A 27,482-nucleotide genomic window follows, 5' to 3' on the forward strand; every position below is an offset into this window, starting at 1 on the left:
AAATACTGAAAACTAAGGTTGGTCTGATTTCTGCCATTGACTTTAACACGGGGCAATAACTCCGGTAAAAACAACCTGAGTTTTCTCAGGTAAAAACTTTTATGCAACGGGCCCCTGGTTCAACAAATGGGAAGTACAGCTGTCAAGGTATAAAATCCTCAAATACAGATAGAAATTCATTCCTCCTAGTATATTTCCAGCAGCCTGATACTAACATACAATGTTCTGACCAAGAACGAGGGTCATCTGTCTCCATTATCATCTTCAGCATCGACAGGAACGCTGAACCCATGGAATGACGGATGTTGGATGCCGGTCCAGGTAGTCCCTGCTGTGAGCTGTAGGACTCTAGAATGTTCTTCAAAGTGTTCTGATCAAGAACTAGGGTCATCTGTTTTCATCATCATCAGCATTGATGGGAACATGGACCCCCATAGAATGAAGGATGTTAGATGCCGGTCCAGCTAGTCCCTGCTGTGAGCTGTAGGACTCTAGAATGTTCTTCAAAAGATTTACATCCACTTCTACTGGTTTGTACTCATCATCTTCCCTCAGCTCTTCATCATTTCCCCCTCTTGTGGAGTGGGATGGTCCATGGGTGGCCGTGCCATTCTGATTGCTGGGCTGTTCTATTGTTGGGCGAGTCTGGTTAGAAAGGGGTGTAAGCAGAGATGTTACGAATTAATTTGGCATGAAGAGAAAAAATACGAAGAAAAGGAGACAAACACTGAATATCAAGCAGAGAGAAGAGGTGTAGAAAGAATAACATATTTTTTGGGGGTGTGCTGTCACCCACATATATGTATGTGGATGTCATGTGAATTATCCAGCCAATCAGAGACGTGTACCCTGCCAGGTACGTGCATACAGCACTTTGACAGAGTATGTAAGGCCTGCTTTTACAATCTTTGCTCATTCTCCTGAGGACGACAAGAACACACTTGTCGAAACATCGAGATTGGGTGGTCCTTTTCGGATCAACACTTGCCCGAGAAAGGTACATGGTATACAGTGAAACCTACTACACTAAGAATAAAAAATATTTTTGGAGAGTTCATTCATTTATCTAGTTAGAATGATCACAAAATTTTAATTATTGTGACATCCTTGTTTCTTATTGAATGGTAAAAGTTTTAAGTCCTAAAATTTGACAAAGAAAGACAAGAAGTAAACACTGAGACACTGAACACAAAACAAATGCCTGTGACATATTGCACTTTTAAAGACATGCTTTGACTTTTTAAAAACCAGTGAAATGCATTTAAATGTCATATCAATTATTTAAAAAACAGGGGAAAAAGAGTAAGAATACAAAAATGGATCTATTCACTTCCTCTATTCACAAATGGATTCATTTTGAATTGAAAATAAAACATTTATCAATTTCTTTACAATGGATTGACTTTGGACCCAAGTACAAAACTAAACAAACCTGAACAAAAGAGTACCCCCAGGTCCCTCCTTACACAATCAAATTTCTCAGCCCGTCCAATCGCATGATTTCAGTGGCTTCTAACACGTATTTGGTAAATATACATTTTACGAAATAGTGACTTGAGGAGTGTTTCATGAACACTTTGTCAATAATTTTCACTGAAATTTACTCTGAGCAAATTAGATGGAATAATTTCAGTACCTTTTAACCATCATCATTGAAAAGCACTATTTTTTCATGAAATGCTCTCTTGTGGAGCGTTTGATCGAAATTTTTGTCAGACAAGTTGTCGGATCTGACATCTTTTCTTGATTTTGATTGGCTGATAAGCAAAGTTTCTTTATGGTAACTGTCAGATAAAACAGACTGTGGGTTCAAACATCTGAAAAGTCCTTTCATGAGATGCTCTAAATGTAATTTTGATTTGGTCTAAAGCTAATTCGTCCAATTATCACCTCGTCTACTATCATTTGGTCTACCATCAGTTCGTCAACTATTCACATGGCCTACCGGTAATTGCCAATTCATCCACTCACTATTTTGTCCAATAACCAATTAGTCCAATGGCCATTTAATCCATATATCATTTGGTCTAATTGAACTAAGTGTTAATTGGGCGAAATGAAAGAAAATAAAATGGATATTAAATCAACTGGTTATGAGACGAAATGGTTATAGACGAAGTGATTATTGGACCAAATGGCAGTTGGACTATTTGTGGATGGTCGGAGTGGAAGAGTTGGCATTAGACAAATTGGCAATTTACCTTATCATCTACTGGACTTACATTTGGGAGTACAAATAAAGTAATCCATTAGCCCACAACTCAAAAATTTTGATGTATGGTAGTGGATCGTATTACCAAAAAAACTTTTCATGAATTCAATCATTTTAAAAATATTATTCTCATAAAATTCACCAAATTTTCACCATAAATACACAATTACCTACAAAATATAAATATGTAAAAATTTGCCAAAATCGTTTTTCCTTTTGATGATATTAGCTTCCAATCGGACCCCTCTTCGGATGTGAAATAGTTTGGTCACTTGAAGAAGGTATCGTATTACCGAACGTGTGTTTTCTATGGGAAAAGTTGAGAAATCAACAAAATCACTGATGAGCTATTTTGACCATATTTTATTATTTTTAGAATATTAAGACTTGAAAATGTGTTTTTGACCATTTTTCATCATCTTTCTATTCAAGTTCCCTTTGGAAGGATATTGCAGTGTTTTGAGCTTATGAAATTATTTTCTGACGCGTACGATGTGTGCGTTCGGTAATACAAGGCCGGTCGGAAATACAATCACTCACTATACTACTTGTGATTTTTCATGCGGTATTATAAAGTGTCTAAAAAAGCACTGTGCAGTATCATTTGCAAATACAGGTAGCTTTAGTGTAGTAGGTTTCATAATACACCATGTATCTTTCTTGGGCAAGTGTTGGTCCTGAAAAGGACCACCCAATCTCGACGTTTCATCTACTGGACTAATCAGTGATGATGGTATAATATTTACCTCAGTATCATCCTCCACCACGCCTTCTCTCTCAAAGCTCTTGCCGACCTCTGTCCTAGCAAGCTCTCGATCCATCTGATCCATGAGCTCTCGTATCTGTTCATCATCATGGCAACTACCTGATTCTTCAGCAGCCTCCTCATCATCATCTGTGTCATCTGTCAAAGTTAATATTTATATCATTGTTACAAATCTAATTAAATTGGCAATATCATCTTCTAGAAATTTTGAAATGAAATGTAAGAAATGGAACCCACAGGGATTATTTGCACATTAACTCTCTTACTGTTAAAGGTCAAGTCCACCTCAGAAAAATTTTTGATATGAATCAATAAAGAAAAATCAGACAAGCACAATGCTGAAAATTTCACCAAAATCGGATGTAAAATAAGAGAGTTATGACATTTCAAAGTTTCGCTTATTTCTCACAAAATAGTTATATGAATGAGTCAGTTACATCCAAATGAGAGAGTCGATGATGTCACTCACTCACTATTTCTTTTGTTTTTATTGTTTGAATTATACAATATTTCAATTTTTACGAATTTGACTATTAGGACCTCCTTGCCTGGACCACAAAATGTTAAAATAATGGAATTCCACATGTTCAGGAAGGAATGAAACTTCATTTCACATGACAATGACGAGAAAATCAAAATATTTCATATTTCCTATACTAAAATAGAAAAGAAATAGTGAGTGATGTCATCAGTTCCCTCATTTGCATACCGACCGAGAAATGCATGTAACTGTTTTGTGAAATGAAGCGAAACTTTAAAATGTCATAACTTTCTTATTTTACCTCTGATTTTGATGAATTTTTCAGCGTTATGCTTGTTGGATTTTTCTATTCTTATGCAAATCAAGTTTTTGTTGGGATGGACTTGTCCTTTAACAACAGATAATAAAATGTTGAAATAACTGAACATAAAATACAATACAAAGAATTAATAAAAACATAAATTAATGATATCTGCCTCACGATTTTCAGGTAAAAAAATAAAAATCAAACTATCAAATCAAATGGGTATTTTAGAAACTCAACTGTAAGCCACATTTCAAAATAAGAAAGGAAGATTCAAGCATAGTCTTTGAGGATGATTCATATGCAAAGCTACCAACCTTTGGGAGTACAAATAAAGTAATCCATTAGCCCACAACTCATAATTTTGATGTACTACTTGTGATTTTTCATGTGGTATTATAAAGTGTCTCAAAAAGCTCTGTGCAGTATCATTTGCAAATACAGGTAGCTTTGCTGAAGTTTAATCAGGACAACAAAGATTTGACTTAAGAGAAGAGGTTATAACACATGTTTTGCTTGATCTTATCAATAATTGCTTAGAGTTTGACATAGGTGAATATTTGAGTTATTGAAGAAATGATTTATGCAAGTTTACCAATATGAAGCACATAAGATGTAAATCAACAGATAGAGAAGACCTCACCGCCCTGTCTTACAAAGATTTGCGATTGATCTGATCAATCACAACTTTGGAAAGCCAGCAAAATGTTTGTTCAAAAAAGTTTCTAGATATGAATGTATATCCATAAATTCATTGATTTCTTGACAATTTGGTGTGTTCTTTTTTGTTAACAAAGGACATTTTGCAAATTTCCTATAGAAAAAAATTATGACACCGATGGATTTCCTCTTTGTAAGACGGGGCCCTTATGTATAAGGATGTGTCTGAGTTCCCTAATGTGCAATGTGTTATATGTGTGAATTCAATGAGTGCATACTCACATCCAAAATCATTGCAGGTGCATTTGCAATTTTGTAAAGCAGTCTCAAACTCATTAAACAAGTATGGATTTGTTTTTAATGGTGGGTAACTCTGTATTTGATACGATTACATACCTCCTGATTGGTAATCTCTGTCTCTCATTAAATCAGAATCCGAGTCAGAGTCATCGGCTGTGTTCGGCTCGCGGAAATCTATTGATGAAAAAACAAAGCAAAACCACAAACAATGCTTTTAAACTCCTTTTTTTAAATAAATGAACAATTAATAACCGTTTTAGTCGCCTTGCCATAAGTTACAGCCATGATAAGGATCATGCAAGCAGCTTTTCATTATACAAATAGCGAATAGGCATGAGTGCGATGGTGCAAGATTTCGCATGAGGTGAAGAAAAGATGCTCTATTCAACTCGGCATCTTTCTTTCACCGAATGCGAAATCTCGCACCATTGCACAAATAAGAATATTCGCTGTTTGTGTTGTACAACACCTCGGAATCTAGCGAAAATATGAACAAAACAAGAGTTTTTCCCTGCAGTAATCTATGACAAGGGAGCAAAAATATTGAAGCGAAAAGCAAAATCCCACAAGCGCACATGACCTAGGGCAGCACTCCGCATTTAGCCAGCAGGCTATACGTGTATTGCACCTTCATTTTTACTGAGCAACTGAGAGAGTCAACTCACCTAGGATGTTTCTCATGGCCTGCTCAAACTCATCCGGGTTGAAATCTATATCTCCCATCCTGCCCCCGTCTGCTGGGAACTCCACCCCTTTCAGTCCCGAGATCGCATCCACGAAGGACTTCAGAGACTCTGTCACCTGACCTGGGTCAAAGTTCACCTCGTCGGGATGACCTTCTGACCTTTGACCTCTGTCAGCTTTGGGCTTGCTACCTGCTGGAGCTGATCGTGGAGCCTTCCCAGCAGCCTTGGCGATCATGTCGTCCAGTTCCTCGATGCCGAGTTCCATCCAACCATCACCTAGAGAGTGGAAATGAATGAATGAATCAATGAATCAAGCAATCAAAGGCATTGGTTAACACAGATTTGACTTTAAAAATCTGAGAAGTAAGATCTTATTTGTTTATGTAAGATTACATAACACTAAGATACGGCTTGCTAACTGACTCAATGGCCCGTAATTTCAAAAGAGGTTTGAATTCTACCATGGTACAAAACCATGGTTTATGCAGATATCTTGCATCAAAAAGCGCATATTTATTTGGAATTTTCTTATTGTACGCAACAAAATAATCATAATTATTTACAAGAATCTGCACAGACCATGGTTTTGTACCATGGTACAATTGAAACCTCTTTCCAAAATATGGGCTGATGTGATGCTAAGAGCAGAGTTGGTTGACAAATTAATGTTTTTCCAAAGTTGTTTGGGAATAGCTTGAACTAAAATCAACTCAGTGTGATAAGATTTCTAATCAAATGACTAGCTGAAATCTATCAGAACAAATTACACAAACTTGTTATCTAATCTATGAAACAGCCCAAACATCTTAGATCCGTACCTTGTGTGTGTGTGTCATTCTTATTAATGCGTTCAATGATGTACTATTTACATCACTTATGGATCTGGGGGGGGGGCACAGCTATCCTGAACACCCCCCCCTTTTGCGAAGCAGAATCAAAATTTGTAATGTAAAAGTTCCATTAAAACAGAAGTGTGCCCCCCCTTGAAAGTGAAGACCCTTCCCCCCTTTTTTTGCTTGTTGAATTTTTCCTCTGAAAAATGCCCCCCCTTTGGAAAATCCTGGGGCGGTATTCTGAACATTGTCTTTTCTCCATATTTTATCTTATCTCAGAGATATGACAAAATCGGTATTCTGGTGGATGTCATAACTTTTGTCACAAAAATTGTCATAAATTTTGTCTCTTCTCTTTAGCGCGCAGCAAAAATATGCGGCTTTAAATGCGCGTAATCCTTTTATACAAGCAAAAGATATGACAAAAGTTATGACAGGGGGGGTAGCAGTCATAAATTTTGTCATATCTTTTAGTACCAAATATCCCGATACCCTGCCGACTGAATGTCAAGCAAACAATTATATTATTTAGATTAGATTGTGGTATTAGTTTCACTCATCTTCCATGACAATTTTCAAAATTATTTTTTCATGCTACAATTAGTTAGGCCCTACATATTTATTCCTCCTTTTTTTCTCTGTTTTCCTTACTTTTATACTTCTCCTCTAAAATTCTTCACAGCTCCCTGTCTCTCTTTTTAATTAAGCGCATCAATATACGCGTAGTTGCGCGATGCCAGCAACTGTTTGGGGGATACGCCCTACCTGCCACGGGGCTTTCCTATTGGCTAGAAGGGCTCCAACTGGGAACTAACGATGATTTTGATTGGCTCGCTTCCGAAAAGATGGGTGGGAACTTTGAGAGATATGACAGGGAAAAGACAATGTTCAGAATACCGATTTGTGACAATCATAGCGGTGTCATATCTCGGAGAGAAATGACAAAATTTATGACAAAAGTTATGACAGAGTTACAGAATACCACCCCTGGATCCGCCCCTGATTTATATGTCAAATAATCCCTTAATACATACTGTCAGGCGGTGGTAGATTCTTTTCTTCCTTCTTCAGCTGAGTGATGTCACAATGGACCCTGTCAAGAAGACTCATGATCTGTTGACCTGGTTCACCAAACCATGACTGGCAGGTCCTTTCAGAATCAAAAGGGTTAAAGAGCAAGAAAGAGTTAAATACAATTCTCTGTGAATGAAAATGGTGAATATACCATGGTCAGTTGACATGTTTCCTACGTAATTGGTTGCATACCAACTTGGCGTTTACCAGCAAACGCTGTCCTGCCAAGTTCCTAAGGGAGTTACCAACGAACGTAGAGGGCAGCAACACACAAGCGTGTTGCTTTTAGGAAGGTCCACTTCGCTCAGATTTTGTGACCACCTTCTCCCAGAGCACTTTTTTGGAAGATTGTAGAGTTGATTTTTTTTCGTTTGTTCAATTTTATTATTTCATATTGATATCAAAGCCTCCAAGGAAATATGTTAAATAATATTATTTTTGTATATTTGTATTTTTTAAAAATTGTAAGACAAAATGTAATCATGATTCTTGTAGTTTACGGAGCAATAAAAATACATAGACTGATGACATTTGTGTTACCGCTCTTCTGCTTAATTTCGCTGCCCCTACCAATCTACACAAGCTAACGCCAGAGCAAAGACCGTGATGTTCTGGTCTGGCCGCGCCGAAACTTTCCCGGTCACCTGTACCTCGGTGCGCGTACTGCGCTGCGCGAATGATGTGCTGGCTGCACTGCACCGGCAGGATAATCTCGACGCACGACTCGACTTTGGCTAGATATGGACTTGAAAGATATAGACTTGGTCTGTCATTGATGTGGCACTATGGCGGATGAGCAACGATAAATATTCAAGGTTAGAATTTCAATTTTAACTTACAATGTAGATTGTAGTCTGAAAATCTGAAATAATTATGATAAATCCACAAATCCAACCAACATTTTGCAGTCCATCAGGCAAAATCGAATACGGCCACTACTGAACTAGCAAAGCCAAGTCCTAGTCTAACTGTATTAGACAGAAATTATCTGGTTCAGTATCGACCTATGTATATTCCGATGGGTCTTGACTTGAGAACTATCAATGGGCGAAGCTCTATGTCACATCTACTATTTTCATTCCATAATTTTACAAAAACTGTGTTAGCATATATGCATGCAGCCAACCGTACCCTACCTCAGCACCGACCGGCCCGGGGCGCCGGAGCGGCCGTGCCAGCCATGGCGCCGGTATATAGCGTACTGGATTGTGTAGGCGCATTACGGTGCAGCGAAATTTAAATAAAGACGTATCAACGTCACGTATACTTGTTATCATATTGATATGCAAAGTCATCAAACCGTTGTCACTACTAAGTAATATTTTATGGAAAATGCAGGAATAAATTTTTCATATTTTTAAACATGATATTTGATGTAAAAACTTTTCAAGCAAAAATAATGATAAAGAGGAAATGAAAATAAATCAACTCTACAATCTACTAAAAAAGTGCTCTGAGAGGATTTCGGTGGTCACAAAATGAGCTTGTCTAAATCCGGGTGAAATTAGCAGACTGGTTTATTCATGACAGAATTTAATCCCGGTTTACTGAAAATGTACAAAAATTTGTGACAATAATTTAGTGATATATTATTTTCGAAATGTGATACATTATTATTAAATGCTTTATATATTTTTTGTTTTTATTGTTTCAATCTACTATTGTCATTATTCATTTGTTTACTTCTATTTTGCTGTCACTCCGTGAGTGTATTGTATCGGATCATGGTTACGTTGGCATGACTACCAAATTGTTCGCGCACTTCATTTGTATGCGCGTATCGAGTGGACCTTCCTAATAGCAACACGCTTGTGTGTTGCTGCCCTCTACGTTCGTTGGGAGATACCATCAACTGAAACAGAAACAGTATTCTGAAGTCAGGTTTAACTTCGACCATGGTCTAAGTCTGTGCTAAAATTATGAGAAGCCAAAAGTATCATAATTTGTATTAAGTTGTATGTTTCTTATGTTTACTTTGCTCTTTACTGATTTATCGATGGTGAAGACAGTCATCTATTTATACTTCCTAGACAATTATGAATGATTTGAGAGCCAAATGAGCTGAAATATATCTATACTGTTAGTGATTTATGTAACAATTGGCTATCCATACTGTTCTAAAATTATGGGAAGCCAAACATGCCAAGAAAAATTGTTTACATTGGATGCTGATTATGTTTACTATTCTTTTTCCTAAGTTTATAATGGTGAAGAGAACTTATCTTATTCATCCTTTCCAGTTAAGAAAGATTTGGGAGCAAATTGAGCTGATTCACTGAGCCTCTACTGCCAGTGCTTTATGTAACAGTTGGCTATCACAACTTTAGACCAGAGTTTAAATTAAACCCAACTTAAGAGTACCGGCCCGTGTTTCTCAATCAATCAAAAGTAAAGAGTGTTCCCACAGGCAGAAATGTTGGAGGACAAACAATACAAACCTTTGCATCAGACTGCAATCAATCATTGATTTCATGATCTGAGGCACAGGTTTCCAATGTCATGCCCTCTAATGTGACATCGTCTAAAACTACTCTATAAATAATAAAAAGTAATGACAACATGAATTTATACAGCGCCATCTATCTGTTTGATCTAATAATTACCATAGGAACAGTGCTCCTCAGCCAATCAAAATCAAGGAAAGTTCTCAAAACTTTCTGAAGACATAAGCTGATGAAACTCTTTCAATAAAGAAAGTATGTGTCAAACAATGAATTTTTAATTTTAAGAGAACAGAAGAAAACTATGCTCATGATGACCCCACAGAACTTGAAAGCTAAGACACTGTATTTTTTACAAGCAAGTTGACACTTAACTGACCTGTATTATACATTGTATTATACATACAAAGATGTGAACAATCAAGAAAATTTTGTTGATTTGAGTAAATGAATAAGATACCATATGAGGTATATAAATTTGTAATCGTTAACATATACCTCTGCCCCCATTCAACTACAACCTGATTTTTATCCACAGTCCAGATTCCATAACCTACCCTAACTCTTTGAAACTCTTTTTGTTAACAGCCGCCTGTCTGTGCCACGTTTCATATAGTCTAAATATATGGTAATTTTGCCATTATTGGTAACTACCATGGAAACCTTAATTGTAATGGGTTACTAAGCCTTGCAGGGGCCGTGGAACGGTTTTCAAAGTGGGGCGGGGGGCTGACCATGCAGAAAATCACAATCATATGGTCATTTTCACGTTTTTGTGCATGGTTTTTTAAAAAGTGGAGGGCCTGAAGCCCCCCCCCCCTTCCCCCGCTTTTGACAACAAATGGCTAAATTCCAAACATTGTAACTCTTTATAAAACGGGCCCCTGGACTACATTTATCTTCAAAAATACCACAAGTTCCAATTAATTACAACTTGCTGGCTGTATGCCAATAAATTTGTCCCTCTAATAGGATGTTAAAAGGAGGTCCAGTGCAGAGGGGAGTCACCAGCCTTGCACATTAAAGGTAAATGCCAGTTTTGGTAACGATATCAAAATAAGTTCGTACAGAATCCAATGAAATGACCACCAATGTGTCTGTTTGTATAAATAAAACGCATGTGCCAAAGGAACCTGGAAGAAATTGTGCAATTGCTGAGAAATCAGCAAATAAGAACAGGATTGGGGTAGAGCGTCGGGCCCGACGCTCTAAGTAATAATTATACATTGTCCCACGTGCGCTTATCTGTGTTGGGGATCTTTGGTGTGAACATTTTTCAGCGTAGATTTCAAGATTTCACAAAGTTCAGTTAATGTCCCTGTACCAGATCTAGATCCTCGATGATATACTGACAATTAAGCCTTGTTTCACAGACTTTCTCATGAAATCAGTGTTTACTGCAACTACTGGAATTTCTCTTTAAGAACCCACTGCACTATTCGTATAAGAGTAGGGGGAAAACCCGGTGTGTAGTGGTCCACCTACACTCCCCCAATCAGTTATATCGTGGAAGAGAGTCCTGCGGTCACAGTGATTTAGTTTGCTCTTTGCCTCCAAGGGAAAGGTGATGCCAAACTAATGAACAATAATAATAATAATAATAATAATAATAGAGAAGACCCATTTGATAGAATAGAGAACAATAACCCTAGATTTCTGGAAGAAGTCCGGTTGCTGTTTAATATACCAACAGAACATCAAGTTGTGGACAATGGAAATGATAATAATAATAATGATAATAATAATAATAATAATGATAATAATAATAATAATTATAATAACAATAATAATAGTAATAATAAAATATCCACTCACTGTTCATTTCCATTGACCATGTCGGCATAAAACTGTTTGGCAGACTTTAATAACTCCTTGTACAGCTTGGAACCTTTCAGCTCACCCTGAAAAAAGTTGGAAAATATGATCAATATTTTATTTATTCATTCATTCTTGGAGATTGGGAAAGTTTGCAATTCAAATGCAAGGCAACATCAATGTGGAGCGTTGTGGCCAAGTGGACTAGTCTTCGGGCTTTGAAACAGAGGGTCGTGGGTTCGAATCCCAGCCATGGCGTAATTTCCTTCGGCAAGAAATTTATCCACATTGTGCTGCACTCGACCCAGGTGAGGTGAATGAGTACCCGGTAGGATTCATTCCTTGAACACTTTAGCGCCTAATGATATGGCAGCTCAGCTACAGCCGGGGTAATAATATGATACCAAGTATCAAAGCGCAGTTGAGTATATGCACATAGTAACTGCGCTATATAAATGGACATATTATTATTATTATAATATTGCACCAGTAAATTACTAGAATAGCAACAGCATATGTTTCATACAATTTAAATGTGATGAAAATGGAATGAAAAAGGATATAAAAAAGAAATACAGGATATATAAAGTTGGTTTGATATGAAAAACATTAAGGCACATCAACATGTCTGTTTACTAATTTGTATAAAAGAGTGTTCAATCTTGAACCAACCATCAACTACTATAGTTATTCACCCCACAGTAGCAGTATCCAAGAAGGGGGAGGGCACCACATAAAGGGGGAGGGAGGGGAGGTGGCAACTGCCCCTTAAATTCTACAAGTAGTGTAAAAAAAAACAAGGAGAAAATCAAGTTTCAAAATAGATAAAGGGGATACATATAAAAGAATTATAAAGTAAATTTTTGAGCCATTTAACTCTATCACATCAATATTATTCAATTGAGGAGAAAAGAATCACCCAAATCAAGTCTTTTGGCCCCAGCCCTTATCAAAGCATCGTAGTTAATAAAACCACTGTTTTATTCGCTTACCCTAAAGAAGCCTTTCTCTGTCAGACTGTGGAGAAATTTCTCCCATCTCGCTCCGGTTGCTAGATCTTCAGGCTCCGGTGGAGTGGTGCTATTAGTGTCAGCATCTTTCTTGTTGCCATGGCAATGAGAGCAAAGAATCTCGAAACCATGGGCCTTGGTGATGAAACAATAAAAAATTTAGAAAAAAACATGTTTTTCAGTCATTAAAAGAAAATCATGGAAAATCATCCAACCTTATTGTTCCAGGCACATTACAGAATTCCTTCCAGAGAATAAGATATCAAAGAAAATTACTTGCCAAATAAAAGCATGAAACATGACACAAAACATGAACCAATTGCTTCTCATACAGTTAAAACACAGGTCAATTTTTTTTCCAAAGCATGCAACCATTATCAAAATATAAATTATTTTGATGCATATCTCGGATAATAATAATTGGACTTATTTCGCACCAAATCCACTCTGTACAGTGCCCAAGGCACTTTCCAAGAAATTTTGAAGAAAATTGAGAGGAATTGAACAGTAATGTTTTCGGTGTTTTTAAAGCTTAAGAAGACTATTCAATAACTCATGAGTAGACAAATACCTCTCTTTACAAAAACATACCAGTTTCATGCCAAGATCAGCGGACTTGAACTTTGAACTTGAGGGCGATGGGAGCTTCCAGCCACTCCTCCGATCAGGTTGAAATGACTGCTGAACCAGCTGAGCGTACAAGCAGCGAGTGAACTTAACCTGAAAATGAAAATACGTTACGAAGTCTGTATTCATGCAAAAACTTACTTTCTTGCATTATTTATGCAGGATTTTGCTTTATCCATGTGTGTTATGCAAACATTATAAAGAATATTGTAGAAATAATACCTCGGTCACATTTGCTCTACGGAGAGTCAAAAACAGCCACTTTAACATTTACTTTGTACCAGCTATACATAGGTGGTTTGAATAAACATGAATAAAACAGTTGTTTTTTACTTGCCATACGGCCGTCGTAGAGCAAATGTGACCAAGGTATTAGATTGAAAGTGGTAAATTTTGGCTGCCATTTTATGTATGCAAATAAGGTGGTTAAAACAGGAGAAATCAGCTTACAAACCTATTTAACTTTATTCAGCACGTAGGAATAATGTGAAATAGACCAGTTTCCAGCTTTTACCCTAAAATGCTTTGAGAACTCCAATTTTCCCTTAAGGGGTTTAGAATAAAATATCAATGACTAATTATGATTATTTGCATATGTATTTTCACAAAATGTAGGCTCACTGATAATTCCCTTAATCATGGTTTACTGTATAGATAATCACTACTTTTATTATAAATGTTTTACAAACAGATTAGAAGTTCACTTATAGATTCAAACAGCATACACATAGACAAATGAAAACAAAAAAAAGGTACAAATGTAAATACTAACCTGAGATGTCACTAGATCCTCTGGACCAAAATGTTTCATGATCCTGCAGGCCTGAAAGAGTATTTTATATACAAAAATTAATGTTCCATGACTGAAATTTTCCATTTCATATCCCCAAAATATGTTAGTGGCATCAAATAAAATGAATCTTACATCAAATCTCTCGTACTGCAGAACTGATGAAGAGTGCTCAAATCCTTATCTCTCTATTGTTTGATGGTTAGACGGATTGGATAGATGGAACTACACCAATATCATTGTCTTCTTCATCATCATCATCACCATTACCTTCTTCGTCATCATCATCATCATCACCATCCTCCTCCTCCTAATCATTACTATCATCACCATAATCACCATTATCATCATCATCATCACCATCATCATCATCATCATCACCATCATCAAAATCATCATCATCATCATCATCACCATCACCACAATCATCATCACCATTATCATCATTATCATCATCATCATCATCATCTCCATCATCACAATCATCTTCATAATCATCATCATCACCATCATCATCATCATCACCATCATCATCATCATCACTATCATCATAATTATCATCTCCATCATCACCATCACTATCATCTTCATAATCTCCATCATCATCATCACAATCATTATCATCATCTTCATCATCATCAATATCATGATAATCATCATCTTCATCATCACCATCATCTTCATCATCATCACCATCATTATCATCATCTCCATCATCATCATTATCATCATCATCATTATCAACATCATCATAATTATCATTATCATCTTCATCATTATCATCATCTCCATCATCACAATCATCTTCATAATCATCATCATCACCATCATTATCATCATCACCATCATCTTCATATTAATACTTTCTTAATGATTATTATCAGTAAAATTTCTATTATCATAATTATCATTATCATTATAATTATTATTATTATCATTTTCATCATCATTATTATCATTTTTATAATTATTATCATCATCATAATCATCATCGTCATCATCATTTTTCATCTTCCACCTTCTCACCTTCAAATCAAGTGGGTCTCTGTGATAGAACGCTTCAACTGCCGGTGAGACCAAGCTTGGCTGGTGTTTCAGTATAGCAGCTAGCTTGGCTGGCATCAGGCAATGGGTATGATGAAAATTGGATTGCACTTTAGAAGGGAATCTGCAAAGATCAATCCACACAAGGTTGATAGTTAAACACTGACTGAGTGGCTTTAAGATTAGAGTTGGGGTTAAAAATGTCACACAAAGACTGCTGAACAGAGAAAGATATGGATGGCTCACGATGTCACACATCTGCCGATCATCTATAGCATCCGAGAAGTCTAGGCGATGAAAGTAAAACTGGAGTAAAACTTGGTAACCTCACTTCGCATACGGTGTAATGGCAGGAGTTGATACTTCTGCGATACCAGAAAGGTTTCAACACTGTATTTGAAATCACCCTCTCTTGAATTCTAAAAATGTTTCATCAAACTGACTTTTAGAATGGTTGTTGAAAATCATGAAATTGATATGTGCTTTTCAGAATTATATTAACCAAATTACATGCATCGGGCAAGCGATAAACTAAATTGTCATTGTAAAATCAGTTGGATTTGATGCTTCTCGGGACATAATTTCCTAAATTTTCATTAAATATCCTTGACATAGTAACTGTTTTAGGGCATACACATTCATTATTATCTAGTAAAGAGTCAGACGAGCGAAAGATGCATCGTGGGGGGGGGGGGTCACCAAAGCTAAATTTTGGCTTTAACTAGCTGTTATACTTCATAAAGAAAAGCCATTTTGGTTAAGGAGATGGGAGATGGCCAAACATCGACAAGCAGTGCTTACTCATCAACTCTTGCTCTGACTGCTTCTCTGATGGTCAACTTGGCAAGCGTGTTCTGAGAATGACTGCGGACTACGTCTATGGCATGTGATTTAGAAGGAATACCGGCTGGTAGGAAGGCTAGCTCTGCAGGGTTGCTTGGCTTGGGAATGATGTGCAGATCCCCTCTGTATATAAAGACCTGAAAAGATTTAAAGTTTAGTAATAGTATCAAGAAAATCATATAATACTAAGAAAAAGTTGCAAAACTTAATATGTGATCCTCCACCTCAAAACTGAGAATAAGTTGCCAAGTAAGATTATCTTTGATAAGCCAAAATAGTAATTGGTCTTCAAAAAGTAAAATTTTTTATCTTACCTGATAGAGTAATTCTTCTTTTCCTTCATTACTGTCAATTTGAAGTTGCAAAGTTACTGGTATATAAAAATGAGATACAAATATGCTTTTCACACTGCATTTCCTTAACCCCATACTATCCCTAACCCCAGACTATCCTTAACCCCATACTGTTTTTTTTTTGATTCACACTGTCTTTCTTAACCCCATACTATCTGCTCAGCCGGGGTTAATGCCTTAACCCCAGACTATCCCTCAGCTCATGAATAATGATGATTTTACCATACAGAGCGTGATTAACATGCAATTCGACTTCTGTGATTGGCTGATGCTTAGCCCCACTTTCCTTAGCCCTGTTTCGTTTTCACACTGCATCTCTTAGCACCGCTATTGTGGTGCTAGCACCAAAATAAGAAGGCTAACCCTGCTTTTTTGCAGGGCCAGATAGTACCGTACTATTTACCATGCAAGCCCACTTTCATAGAACGTAGTGTGAAAACGAACTGGGCTAAGCTTATAATCCCGGAAAATTGGTGGGTCTAAGACCCCCCCCTTTACCAGACCAATTTCCTGGGGTTAAGGAAAAAAAGTGCAGTGTGAAAATCATAGAAGAGTTTCTTCGACATCAATTTTTTTTGCAGAACTGCTTGGAACCTTCAACAAGATTACATAGCATGCATGGTTGAGTGAATCCCAAACTTCAAACCATGATTTCTCCTATGCTTTGAAGCTCTCACTGAAACTCTACTTCGTTCGAGCAAGTACTTGCGTAGTTTACTATTATTTATTTGATCAATTAGCTTAAAATTTGCTTTTTCAACATTTATGACAATTCAAAAGTCATTTTGGGTGACTTATTGTGTGTTTCTGAGTGGAGTTTCACATATATCATCGATATTAAACCGATTTCAACCAGGGGCTTGCTTGACAATGCCCTCTGTAAGTTACAAATGACTTGACACACAAATGGTTACCTTTTTTTGTGCTGAATAAATTACTTGAAATGTTCACTGGTTCTTCAACACAGACTTGAGTTTTCAGGCAAACAATGCATTTGGAATTGAGATACTTGCCAATGGCAAGAATTTCAATCTACTTAGATCACATTTCAATTTTAGCTGAAAGAGGGAATAATATGTAATTAAACATCTGAATACGTACCCAAGAAAGGTTCACCAGTTAAAGACAGCTTTATGAAAAAGTATTCTGTGACCTTTTTTTACCAACATCGTCAACTCACACACTAGGGTGATGCTCTACATCACATTTCAATTCTCTATTACAGATGTGCAAAGAGACCTTACCTTGCAAAACTTGAAAATTTAAGTGCCCAAATTAAAATAGGTCTACTTAAGCAAGCAAATCGCCATATATCACTTACCCTGTTGATGCTAGTCTCCGGTTCCAGCCACTTTGGTAAATGATACGCAGCCTCAATCAGTAGGAATTCACCATCATTATCATGAACACTGATAAAAAAAAGAGGTATAATTAGATTCAAGAGTATTGTCAAATCATCAGAAAATATAAAGCCCAAAGTAACGTGATAACTGATAAGTAGTAACAGATATAATTCCTAAGCCACTTAATAAAGAACAATTTAAATGCCTTCTGGAAGTAATATACCATGTGATTTGTCTATTAAATCTTTGATCTATGAAGACCTTTGACTATTTAAAACAATAGTACTGAAAGAATAGAATTTGACTTTCTACTTTACAGAACTTTTCCAAGATCTGTAGCGATATCTTCATTCTATTGAAATTGTTTTGTACTCACTTGTACCTGCACTCTGAAGGATAACCATAATATATTAAACAAATTTTTGGGACAATACTGAGTACCATTATCATCATCAACTTCTTCATCATCATCATCATCAACATCATCATCATCATCATCCTCATCATCACCACCCTCACCATCATCATCAACATCACTATCATCAAAACCATCATCATCATTATCATCATCACCATCACCAGTTCACCACAATCAACTTCATCATCATCACCATCATCATCATCATCATCATCATTATCATCATCATCCTTTATCATCACCATCCTCGACTTCACCCTCACCCTCATCATCACCACTACCACCATCACCATCATCATCCTTACCTGAAGTTACCTCCATCATTAGTATCAACCACCACCACCACATCATCATAATCACCATCACCATCATCATCATCATACATCATCATCACTATATTTCCATACCATTTCAAAAAAGATAGCTGACTATAAAATGATCCTGCAAATATGGACTTGAAAGTTTAGTCCATTTCATAGGAAGGATTGTCATTTTTTTCTCTCACCTTATGACCAGCTCCGGCATGACAAGTGTGAGCTGATGTAGAAGGTAGACAATGAACCACTCATCATCAATATTATCACCAAAGTCTGTTGCACCATGCAGGTGTGGTGGAGAATCTGAAAAATTGCATTCATTTAAAAAAAAATACAAAATTTTCATAAATCTGAGTTAACTCTATCTACAAATTTTACAATACACATAATACAGTTTTACTCTACAAATGTTTAGATCTAAGTAGCGTTAGACAAACATTAAAACAAACAGAACAAAAATAAGCAAAGAAAAAGGGAAGAGTGGTAAGAAGGGACTAGGAGGGATAGAGAAAATAATAAAGGAAAGGTGATAGAGATTGATAGGTGGAAGAATGAATAATTAATTCATTGCGTCCTCAAGACCCATATTAATTTTCATTGCCATAAATACTCTTACATTTAGTGCTATTTATTTCAATGTATCCTTAATATATTCTGTTTATGAAGTGAATTACCATGCAGCATTGTGAAAACTGAACCGAGCAATTCAGACATGTCAGAAATCTAAAACAAGTTTTGTTATGACTTCAGCACTGAAATAAAACAAGCAAGTCAATGGGTGGGACTAACCTGAAACTGAACTGACAGGAGTCAGTTTAAACGATCCACGCTGCCAAATGTAGTCCACTAGAAGTGGTGATAAGTGAACCATACATGTGTCCAAAAAGTCCTGCAAACATATCTCGATTTCTTTACAGCTCTTTCCCTCAAAGTTGTTGTTTGTAAACAAATCGTATTCTACAACGTTTTGCACGTGATTAGTCCCCTCCATTTCGCAGTCAAAATATGAGAATGCGCTAAGATTCAAAGCGTTATTTGCATATGTTCGTTGTGGTTGAAACGATAAAGCTATGTTAAAAGAAAGGAGCACAGTCTGTAAAATCACATGATCAGTTTCAGCTGCTATGTGTGGTGTATGATGCACTGATGCTGAAGCTGGTTGGGCTGCACAAACTGCACTTGGAATTGGAAAGGTCTTTAAGTTTAATTCCTGAGAATAATTAATCTCGTCACTAAAAATGCTTAAACCCAAGGCTCTCACACAAGTCCTAAGCCAGGCAAATACTGGAGGAGTTCAGAGTTCGCTGTAAGTAATTTATTTTTATGTCATCATTTTTACCCGGAATTTTATCATGTTTGTTGATTTGTTTTCACACTCAAATCACACACACATCATTATTCATTGATTATTCATTGAATGAGTGGATAAAACTTTGACACTGTTCATACTGATTCATAGTACGGTACAAGTAGAAGTAATACTTGTTCATTCAATGAGTGGGAAAAATGCAGAAATCATTTGTCTTTGAAATGTATTGTGATAAATAATCAAACAATGTCAATAGACAGGAATAACCATTGACATTGTTTCTGGAGATTTATTTAACAATTAAAATATTACTAGGCCTACTGTATGACCAGTCTCGGGGGGGGGGGGGCACTCAGTATATAATGCATAGTGGGTTTTTTTACACTCAAATTTCTGTTCCAAGGCATTGCATATTTGTCTTATTGAGAAAAAGAACAAAGAAAGCTGCTCCAAAGCATAACATTTTCTTCTTATCGAGAAAAAAAAGTCCACTCCAAAGCTTCGCATATTTTTTGTTATGCCGTTCCGCTCGCATTGATCTGCTACAATGAGCTGCAATTTTGGTGAAAAGCGGCTGCAGAACACTGTCCGACCATCGCCTCTGCCCGAGCACACCCAGCGGCTAGCTGCATCATACACGCATGCCCGGCCCATTCCATAGGGATGCATACGCACACACACGCTGGCAATCCGTTCCAAGGACCCGTGTTTTCACAAACATTTGTAGTTCCAAAGCCGTTCCGAGGACCCTCCTATTTATAATAAGCCAGCTCCAAGGCCCTTGTTTTTTGTCTCGCCCACGGCACACCCCCACCACTTTTTTGGTTGAGTGCCCCCCCCCCCGGTGGCCAGTGCAGTTCCCCCTAGTCTGCGCAGTCCCCCTTGTCTGCATACGCGTATCTGCGCGATTCTAGTAAAAGAAGATACGCGACAAACACAGACTTTAGTCATGCAATACATAGACAGATATTCATTAAAAAATCTGCCTCAAAAAAGTGGAAAAATAATGAATTTTGGGCATTTCATAAGACAGCTTCAAAATACAGCCTTTGTCATCATCTGAATCGTGTGCATTTTGCAAAGTGAATGGATGCGCAGACATGGGGTACCACTTTTTTTTTCATTCCGAAAATGACTGCCCAAGATTTTTTCTAAGAAAATCGTATATATTTCTTTCAAACTTTAATGAGATATTTGGTATACTTACTAATAATAATATAAGGAACATTATTATCTGGAAGATTTTGTGAAATGAAAAGAAATTCATGTTAACCCTATCTAGGCCGGGGTATTTTGGGAGTTCCTATGGCCGGGGGGGCCTGGGAGGCCCCCCCAAGATCTCGGCCGTCGACCGCGCAATCGTGCCGAAAATTAGCACGCGGGTTGCCTGGGACATAATCTACAAGATTGTATAGTAATTTATTTCATGCAAATCGCTATAAAGTGATTATGCTAATTTATGCGTAATTAGTATGCGAAATCATACTTTTTCCTCTAACTCCCTAAATAAAGCTCCAAATGTACTAATTTTTGGTTTAGAAACTTTTTGTGGTGCCCTTAGCAAGTGTACATGAAAAAAATTGTGATATCAAATCATTTTCTTATGTATTCTATTGTTTTTTGCAATTTCTTATGTATTTCTTTGTTTTTTTACCTTTTTTTCATTGTTTTTTCAATGAAATTTGTTGGGGACTCTTCTGTGATCATAAAAAGCATAAAATGAATACATTTAGAATAGCAAAACTAAAAATAATCATACATTTAGGAATTTTGGTTGAAAACACAATTTGCATTGACTTTGTACATGAAATCACGTTTTTGAGCAATTTTCGGTCTGACATGCACTTACATAATGTTGCGTAATTTTGGAACCCCTTAACGGGTGACTCAAAATTGGTCTCAAAAGTTGCGCAAGACTTAAAAGTAATTTTGCATGGCCTAGATAGGGTTAAATCTGAACTCAAATTGTTAGGTGCGCAGACTTGGTGACCACCATCATATTTGTTTATGGCGTCAATTCAGGAAATACTAGACAAGGGTACTGTTTTGTTTCCAATACTAGTACTTGTTAAGGGTAGGGTTTCACGTGCCAATACTTGTTATACTAGGGTGCATTTTCAGAATTTAAGGAAAATACTTATTTATGGTGCTTTTTGAAACCCCATTGTCGCGCCTGGTATCCACTCGTCGGTGGAATCTCTACAGATGAGATTGTACATTTTCCTTTTTTTCTCCAGATTGCTCAACAATGAGGGCTCCCTTCTAGCCTATTCTGGTTACGGAGACAAAGATGCTCGGGTGACAGCAGCCATTGCTAGCAATATTTGGGCAGCGTATGAGAAGAATGGCAAGGTGGCTTTTACAGAGGATGACCTCAAACTAGTGCTCATGGACTGTGAGGTAAGTAGATTTTTGAAAGGGTCTGGAAAATTACTTCTGTAAATACTTCAGGGCCCCATCTTACAAAGAGTTGCAATTGATCCAATTAATCGCAACTATGGACGGCCAGCAACGTCAACATCAATTATGCATGTTGGTTCAAAATATTTTCAAACTGTGATGTATATTCATGCATTCTTTGTTGTCTTGAAAACTCACTATGCTTCTCTTTGTTTACAAAGGGCATTGTGCAAATTTCCTGGAGAAAAAAATTATGACACTGATGGATTTCCATAGAGTTACGACTAATTGGATCAATTGTAACTCTTTGAAGACGGGGCCCAGATGAGATGGTAATTTGTTTTCTGTTAAAAAAGGGTTAAATCTTGCCTCAGACAGCTGTCAAATTTAGAAACAATCCCGGGCCACTGCCATTACAAGGTGTAGGCTTCACAATGCTTGTACATAAAACATGGTGCTACATAAGCGCTTGCCCGATTGCCTGATATGACCCTAATTTTGGTCATGACAGGCAAGATAAAATCACTTTGGAAAAGAAATGCAATATTAAGGAAGATCACTTTATGTCAAAAAGAGAGAAAAGGTCAATGGTTAATAAAAATGCAAAAATTTCTTTTGAAGAGGTAAAACTTTTTTTCCAAGAAATTTTTCGGGCAAGTATGTTCCAACTATTTAAAAATTTACTTGTTCAACTTGGCAAGAGCAGCTTCTAAAAAGTCATGTAAAGCACATGAAAAGGGTTGTTTCTCTTGGCTGCTGATCAAACAGAGAAGGTGAAAAGGGTATCAAAATTGATGTATTCAGGAGAAAAAAATGGGTACTCTTCTCCCCTATAATTAGAATCAAATGTTTGAGTAACCCCAAAAAATCAGATATAGATTCATTAATTAGTACTTATTAAAATCAGTAATTTGTCCTCCACTGGTAGTACATATACAGAATAGAAAGTACCGTAAGGGCACTAGTATTCAACCTGTTTGGAGAGTTTCCTCAAATATATAAAATTATAGAATTTACCTTAATTTCAGACCCTTCTTATTTCCAAGAGCAAATGCTGGTTATTCTTTTTCCTTTATTTTTTTCTTTCAACCAGTCGACTGTGTGCGCGGACGATCAAATTATACGGCGACGGTTTTTGGCACTAGTATTCAATCCGTCGGCACTAGTATTCAACCTAGCGATGAAAGATGGCCCTGTTTCTCAATCTGCCCTTGTCCCATCCGACTATGGACTAGACCATTTGAGAAAAGACCAAACGGGGAATTAATCAAAGCCAGAGACTTACATAGATCTAGATCTAATTTAGCAATCGAAACCCTTTTGAGATTTGCTATCTATCCTCACTAAGTTGAATACTAGTGCCATTCAGTGCAAAAGGCCATCGCCGCATAATCGATCCTCCGCACTTACAGTCAACAGATTGATAAAGAAAATACTGACAACAGATTACCCTGGAAATAACATAGGTATGAAATGAAGAGAGATTCCATATTTCTAAATTTTTTGGGGGAATATGTCAAAATCTTTGAATTATGCCGGGTTGAATACTTGTGCCCTTACGGTATATAGGGGCAGGTAAATCTGGATAGTTTCAAAAGGTAATGTTGTCAACTTCATAATGAAAGTGCCCCCTTCCCCTCCCCCGCAAAATAACGTTCAGCCAATTTTCAGTAACAGAATATCTCGAAGTAAAAGACATTTTTCAAAAAAGAGACCTATGAATTGTCTGATCTAATATATTTCTCACTTCCTCTCTTCTTTTGGGGGTGTTTATTAGAGAGAATTTTATTCAATTTTGATTTTTTTTTAGAATTAGAAGTAATTTAGACAAATAACCAGAATTGAATCTGTGAGGAATTTCTATTTCTGTTATATTTTCTCTCAGAATGGACGAGTTGCCATCGCTAAGGTTGCCAATTTGCTCCTATGCATCCATGCAGAATCATCGGTAGGCTTTGGAATGTTAAAGAAAAAGGTAAGGAATTTATTAATTTTTTTCAATCAATGATGTTATCATTTGACTGTATATGTGTCATGATTGTCATTAATGATTGTCATTAATGAGAAATGAGCAGTCGAATGGATTTCAATATAAGATGGAAAGGGCATATCTGATAATATAGATTTCTTAATAAATTTTCGAAATTCAAACTTCACAAAAGCTAGCAAAATCATGCATTTGAGTGTTAAGTGGATAAATCACAAGGCACTCTTCTAACAACTGAAAGGTAAACTTTCTCCCCCCCCCCCCCCTCCGTGCTTTTTATTCCATATTTTTGAAAATTGTGAACTTTTTACCTTCAAAGTCTTGTTTCATGTACTTGTCAAAATATCAAATGTTACAACATTTTCTTTCAACCAATTAACCATTACCATTTGAGTAGCTTACAACAAATATCTCGTATGTTATTGATAATGAATACTCTAAAACACTTAAATAAATTACTTCAAAATCTCTACGGCATTTGGACAATGTATGTTAATGTGCTCAAACAAGAGACATGCATGATGCATTAATACAAACATTTGAAACAGAAACAAATGTAGATGTAATCATGATGTTTCGGTGTAGTGCATTTCATTTTTATCATCTTACGTCTCTTATGGCTTTACCTCTTCTTCTCAATTATTCCATTTCCAGATCACATCGTTAGCAGAATATCTTCAGGAACCGTTACAGACTGTAGCATCTTCATAGCCAAGGGCTGAAATAGTGTGTGTTTGTAGTATGTATAATAATTGTAATATTATACTTAGATAAAGCTATTTTTTAGTGACAGTGATAAAATTTATCTCATATAATCTCAATATTGTCATCTTTTGTCAGGATTGCAGCCATACATGTTTTTTATGGCTGCTATCTTGTTTGCTATATATATATATGGAAGAAACTTCCAATATGTGGCGACACCCATGTCTTACTAAAGTGAACATTGCAAGTCACTCAGTTGCAAGGGTTTATTTCAAATCCGTCTAATGCCAATTCATCCAATTGCCAACTCGTCTAATATCATTTGGTCTATCAGTTCGTCCACTATCCACATGGTCTAATTGCCAATTCATCCACTCACTATTTTGTCTAATAACCAGTTGGTCCAATAGCTATTTATGCCATATACCATTTGGTCAAATTGGACTAAGTGTTAATTGTGCAAAATGAATGAAATGAAATGGATATTAGACCAACTGGTTATTGGACAAAATGGTCATAGACGAAATGGTGATTGGACGAAGTGATGATTGGACCAGGGGAGCGTTTCATGAAAGGACTTGTCAGACGTTTTATCCGACAGTTACTATAGTAATAGTGCCTCTCAGCCAATCAGAATCCAGGAAAGTTGTCAGATCTGACAACTTGTCGGACAAAAATATTGATGAAATGCCCCCCTGATGATTATTGGACCAAGTGGTTGTTAAAACGAAATGTTGATGGACTGAATGGCATTAGACTAAATGAAAGGAGACCATATACGGTAAGAGGACGAGTTGGCAGTAGACATATTGGCAATTTACCATTGCAAATGTATTTGGGTTCCCTAAATCAATTTCATGTCTTGCAATTACGACTTTACAAATGATTGCTGATATGATACTTGCAATGAGGAGTGTAAACTCGGTCCCATCTTACAAAGAGTTACAATTGATCCAATCAATCCCAAATCTATGGAAATCCATCGCTTTCATAATTTTTCTCACAGAAAATTTGCACAATGTCCTAAGTTATAAACAAAGAGAAGCACACACTGAATTTTCAAGAAAACAATGAATATATGAATGTACATCATAGTCAGAATTTTTTTTGAAAAAGACATGCATAATAGATGTTGATGTTGCTGGCTTTCCATAGTTGCGGTTGATCGGATCACTCGCAACTCTTTGTAAGATGGGGCCCTGGTTTGCTACACCAAAAGTTTGAATTATTGAGAATGAGTCAGAGCATAAAAATTTCTCAAACCTTAATAGATTTTGACAGGGTAAAATGAGGCCCATGCCTAACTCTTTAATACCTTATAGCCCTATAGTGGGTGCATTGTGGTCTAGAGGTTCTGACTCTTGCCTTTCAAACAGAGGGTCGTGGGTTCGATTCCTAGCCATGGCGTGTTTTCCTTCAGCAAGAAATTTATCCATGCTTTGCTGCACTTGACCCAGGTGAGGTAAATGGGTACCGGCAGGAAGTAATTCCTCAAAAAGCTGTGCGCACCAGAATCGGTAGACTAGCTTAGCTTTGAGCACCTAGCAAGTTGGATGCGTTGGCTATACAAATCCTATATAATTATTATAGATATTTCAGCCCCACGGTAGTAGGATTTGAGTCCATTTAGTTTCAGATTTAAAACATTATGTCTGAGATGCTATTGTATCAACTCTTGTTATATGTTAGATATTTGGAAAATCAAGCATATGTTTAATATCTTATAAAAGTTTTATATCTACTAGTCTTCTGCCATGTGACCCTGTTCTATTAACACAAATGAGACCTCCACAATAACATAATTTCGAGTGAATTATAATTTAATTCACATACGCCTTGGCCGTGTAGTACTCCTGATGAAGAGTTATTCGACAGTTTCACTGAGTCCAATGATACCTACTCCAGGCCGACCATATCTGTCGTGTTCTATCCAATGACATATCATCATTTGGGTTGGAGCGGTTTTTCTGTGTGTGACTCTTACTTAGCATTGCGGGGAGAAAGATATAACTTAAAATAGTATTGAGATTGATTTAGTGAATTTAGTTTTTATGTATTTATGTTTGTTCTCCTGTATCCATGTACCGGTAGTACTATAAGTTTGATGTTATGGTTCCAGGGGCAGATCCAGTATCTCCTGAAAGGGTTTTTTTTTGTTCAGAAATCCTGACAAGCCAGGAAAAGGTCTTCATTCCCGAGTGAAGGAGGTTTATGTCATGACAAATTTGACAAGACAAAAAATAAAAATGGAAAAAAATTCTAAAAGTTCAAATGGGGGGGGGGGGGGGTTGCATGGGTCAGATGTGTCCCCTGGATACGCCATTGCATTGTTCTATTTTCATAGTGTATCTGGTTCAAGTTCTGTTTGTGTTTTTTTTTTATATCTGCTAAAAGCTACATAAAAAGGTTCAAATCCAGAAGTTAAACTGTTCAAAATATTGAAATCATTGCTTTGGATTGGACAATGTGACTTTTCTTTTTTTTTAAATACATTTATTCTTGTATACAAATTTTTCTAGAGTTGGGTGGTTTGGCTGACGACTTTTTGGTCTGTTGCAAATTTAGTGTACCAAACGACTCTCACAGTTTGGAAAGTGTCAGTTACTGCATTTTCTTGTATTAATCTTGTCTTGTGGAGCGTTGTGGACCAGTGGATTAGTCTTCGGACATTGAAACAGGGTCGTGGGTTCAAATCCCAGCCATGGCGTAGTTTCCTTCAAGAAATTTATCCACATTGTGCTGCACTCAACCCAGGTGAGGTAAA

The 27,482-nt window shown here is 36.7% G+C and overlaps 2 protein-coding genes across 2 annotated transcripts; one reads left to right on the forward strand and one right to left on the reverse strand.

The window, feature by feature from the left end:
* Positions 1–117: 117 nt before the first annotated feature.
* Positions 118–19,415, reverse strand: LOC121422616 (protein ecdysoneless homolog). The gene is made up of 14 exons (XM_041617773.1): positions 19,107–19,415; positions 18,506–18,620; positions 17,561–17,648; positions 15,845–16,023; positions 15,026–15,167; positions 13,982–14,032; positions 13,174–13,302; positions 12,565–12,717; positions 11,573–11,658; positions 7,277–7,392; positions 5,389–5,685; positions 4,820–4,897; positions 2,959–3,116; positions 118–645 (listed from the first exon to the last, which is right to left on the reverse strand). Exons 1-14 carry the CDS (start codon positions 19,306–19,308, stop codon positions 388–390), a joined length of 2,052 nt encoding a protein of 683 aa, XP_041473707.1. The 5' UTR covers positions 19,309–19,415; the 3' UTR covers positions 118–387.
* Positions 19,416–19,460: 45 nt separating this feature from the next.
* LOC121422618 (ragulator complex protein LAMTOR2-like) lies at positions 19,461–25,073 on the forward strand. Its single transcript, XM_041617776.1, has 4 exons — positions 19,461–19,623; positions 21,864–22,026; positions 23,912–24,001; positions 24,668–25,073. The coding sequence occupies exons 1-4, from the start codon at positions 19,556–19,558 to the stop codon at positions 24,722–24,724; spliced, it is 378 nt and encodes a 125-aa protein (XP_041473710.1). The 5' UTR covers positions 19,461–19,555; the 3' UTR covers positions 24,725–25,073.
* The last annotated feature ends 2,409 nt before the right edge of the window (positions 25,074–27,482 follow it).

The sequence above is a fragment of the Lytechinus variegatus genome, chromosome 10, assembly GCF_018143015.1.
Source record: "Lytechinus variegatus isolate NC3 chromosome 10, Lvar_3.0, whole genome shotgun sequence".
Lineage (NCBI taxonomy): Eukaryota > Metazoa > Echinodermata > Echinoidea > Temnopleuroida > Toxopneustidae > Lytechinus > Lytechinus variegatus.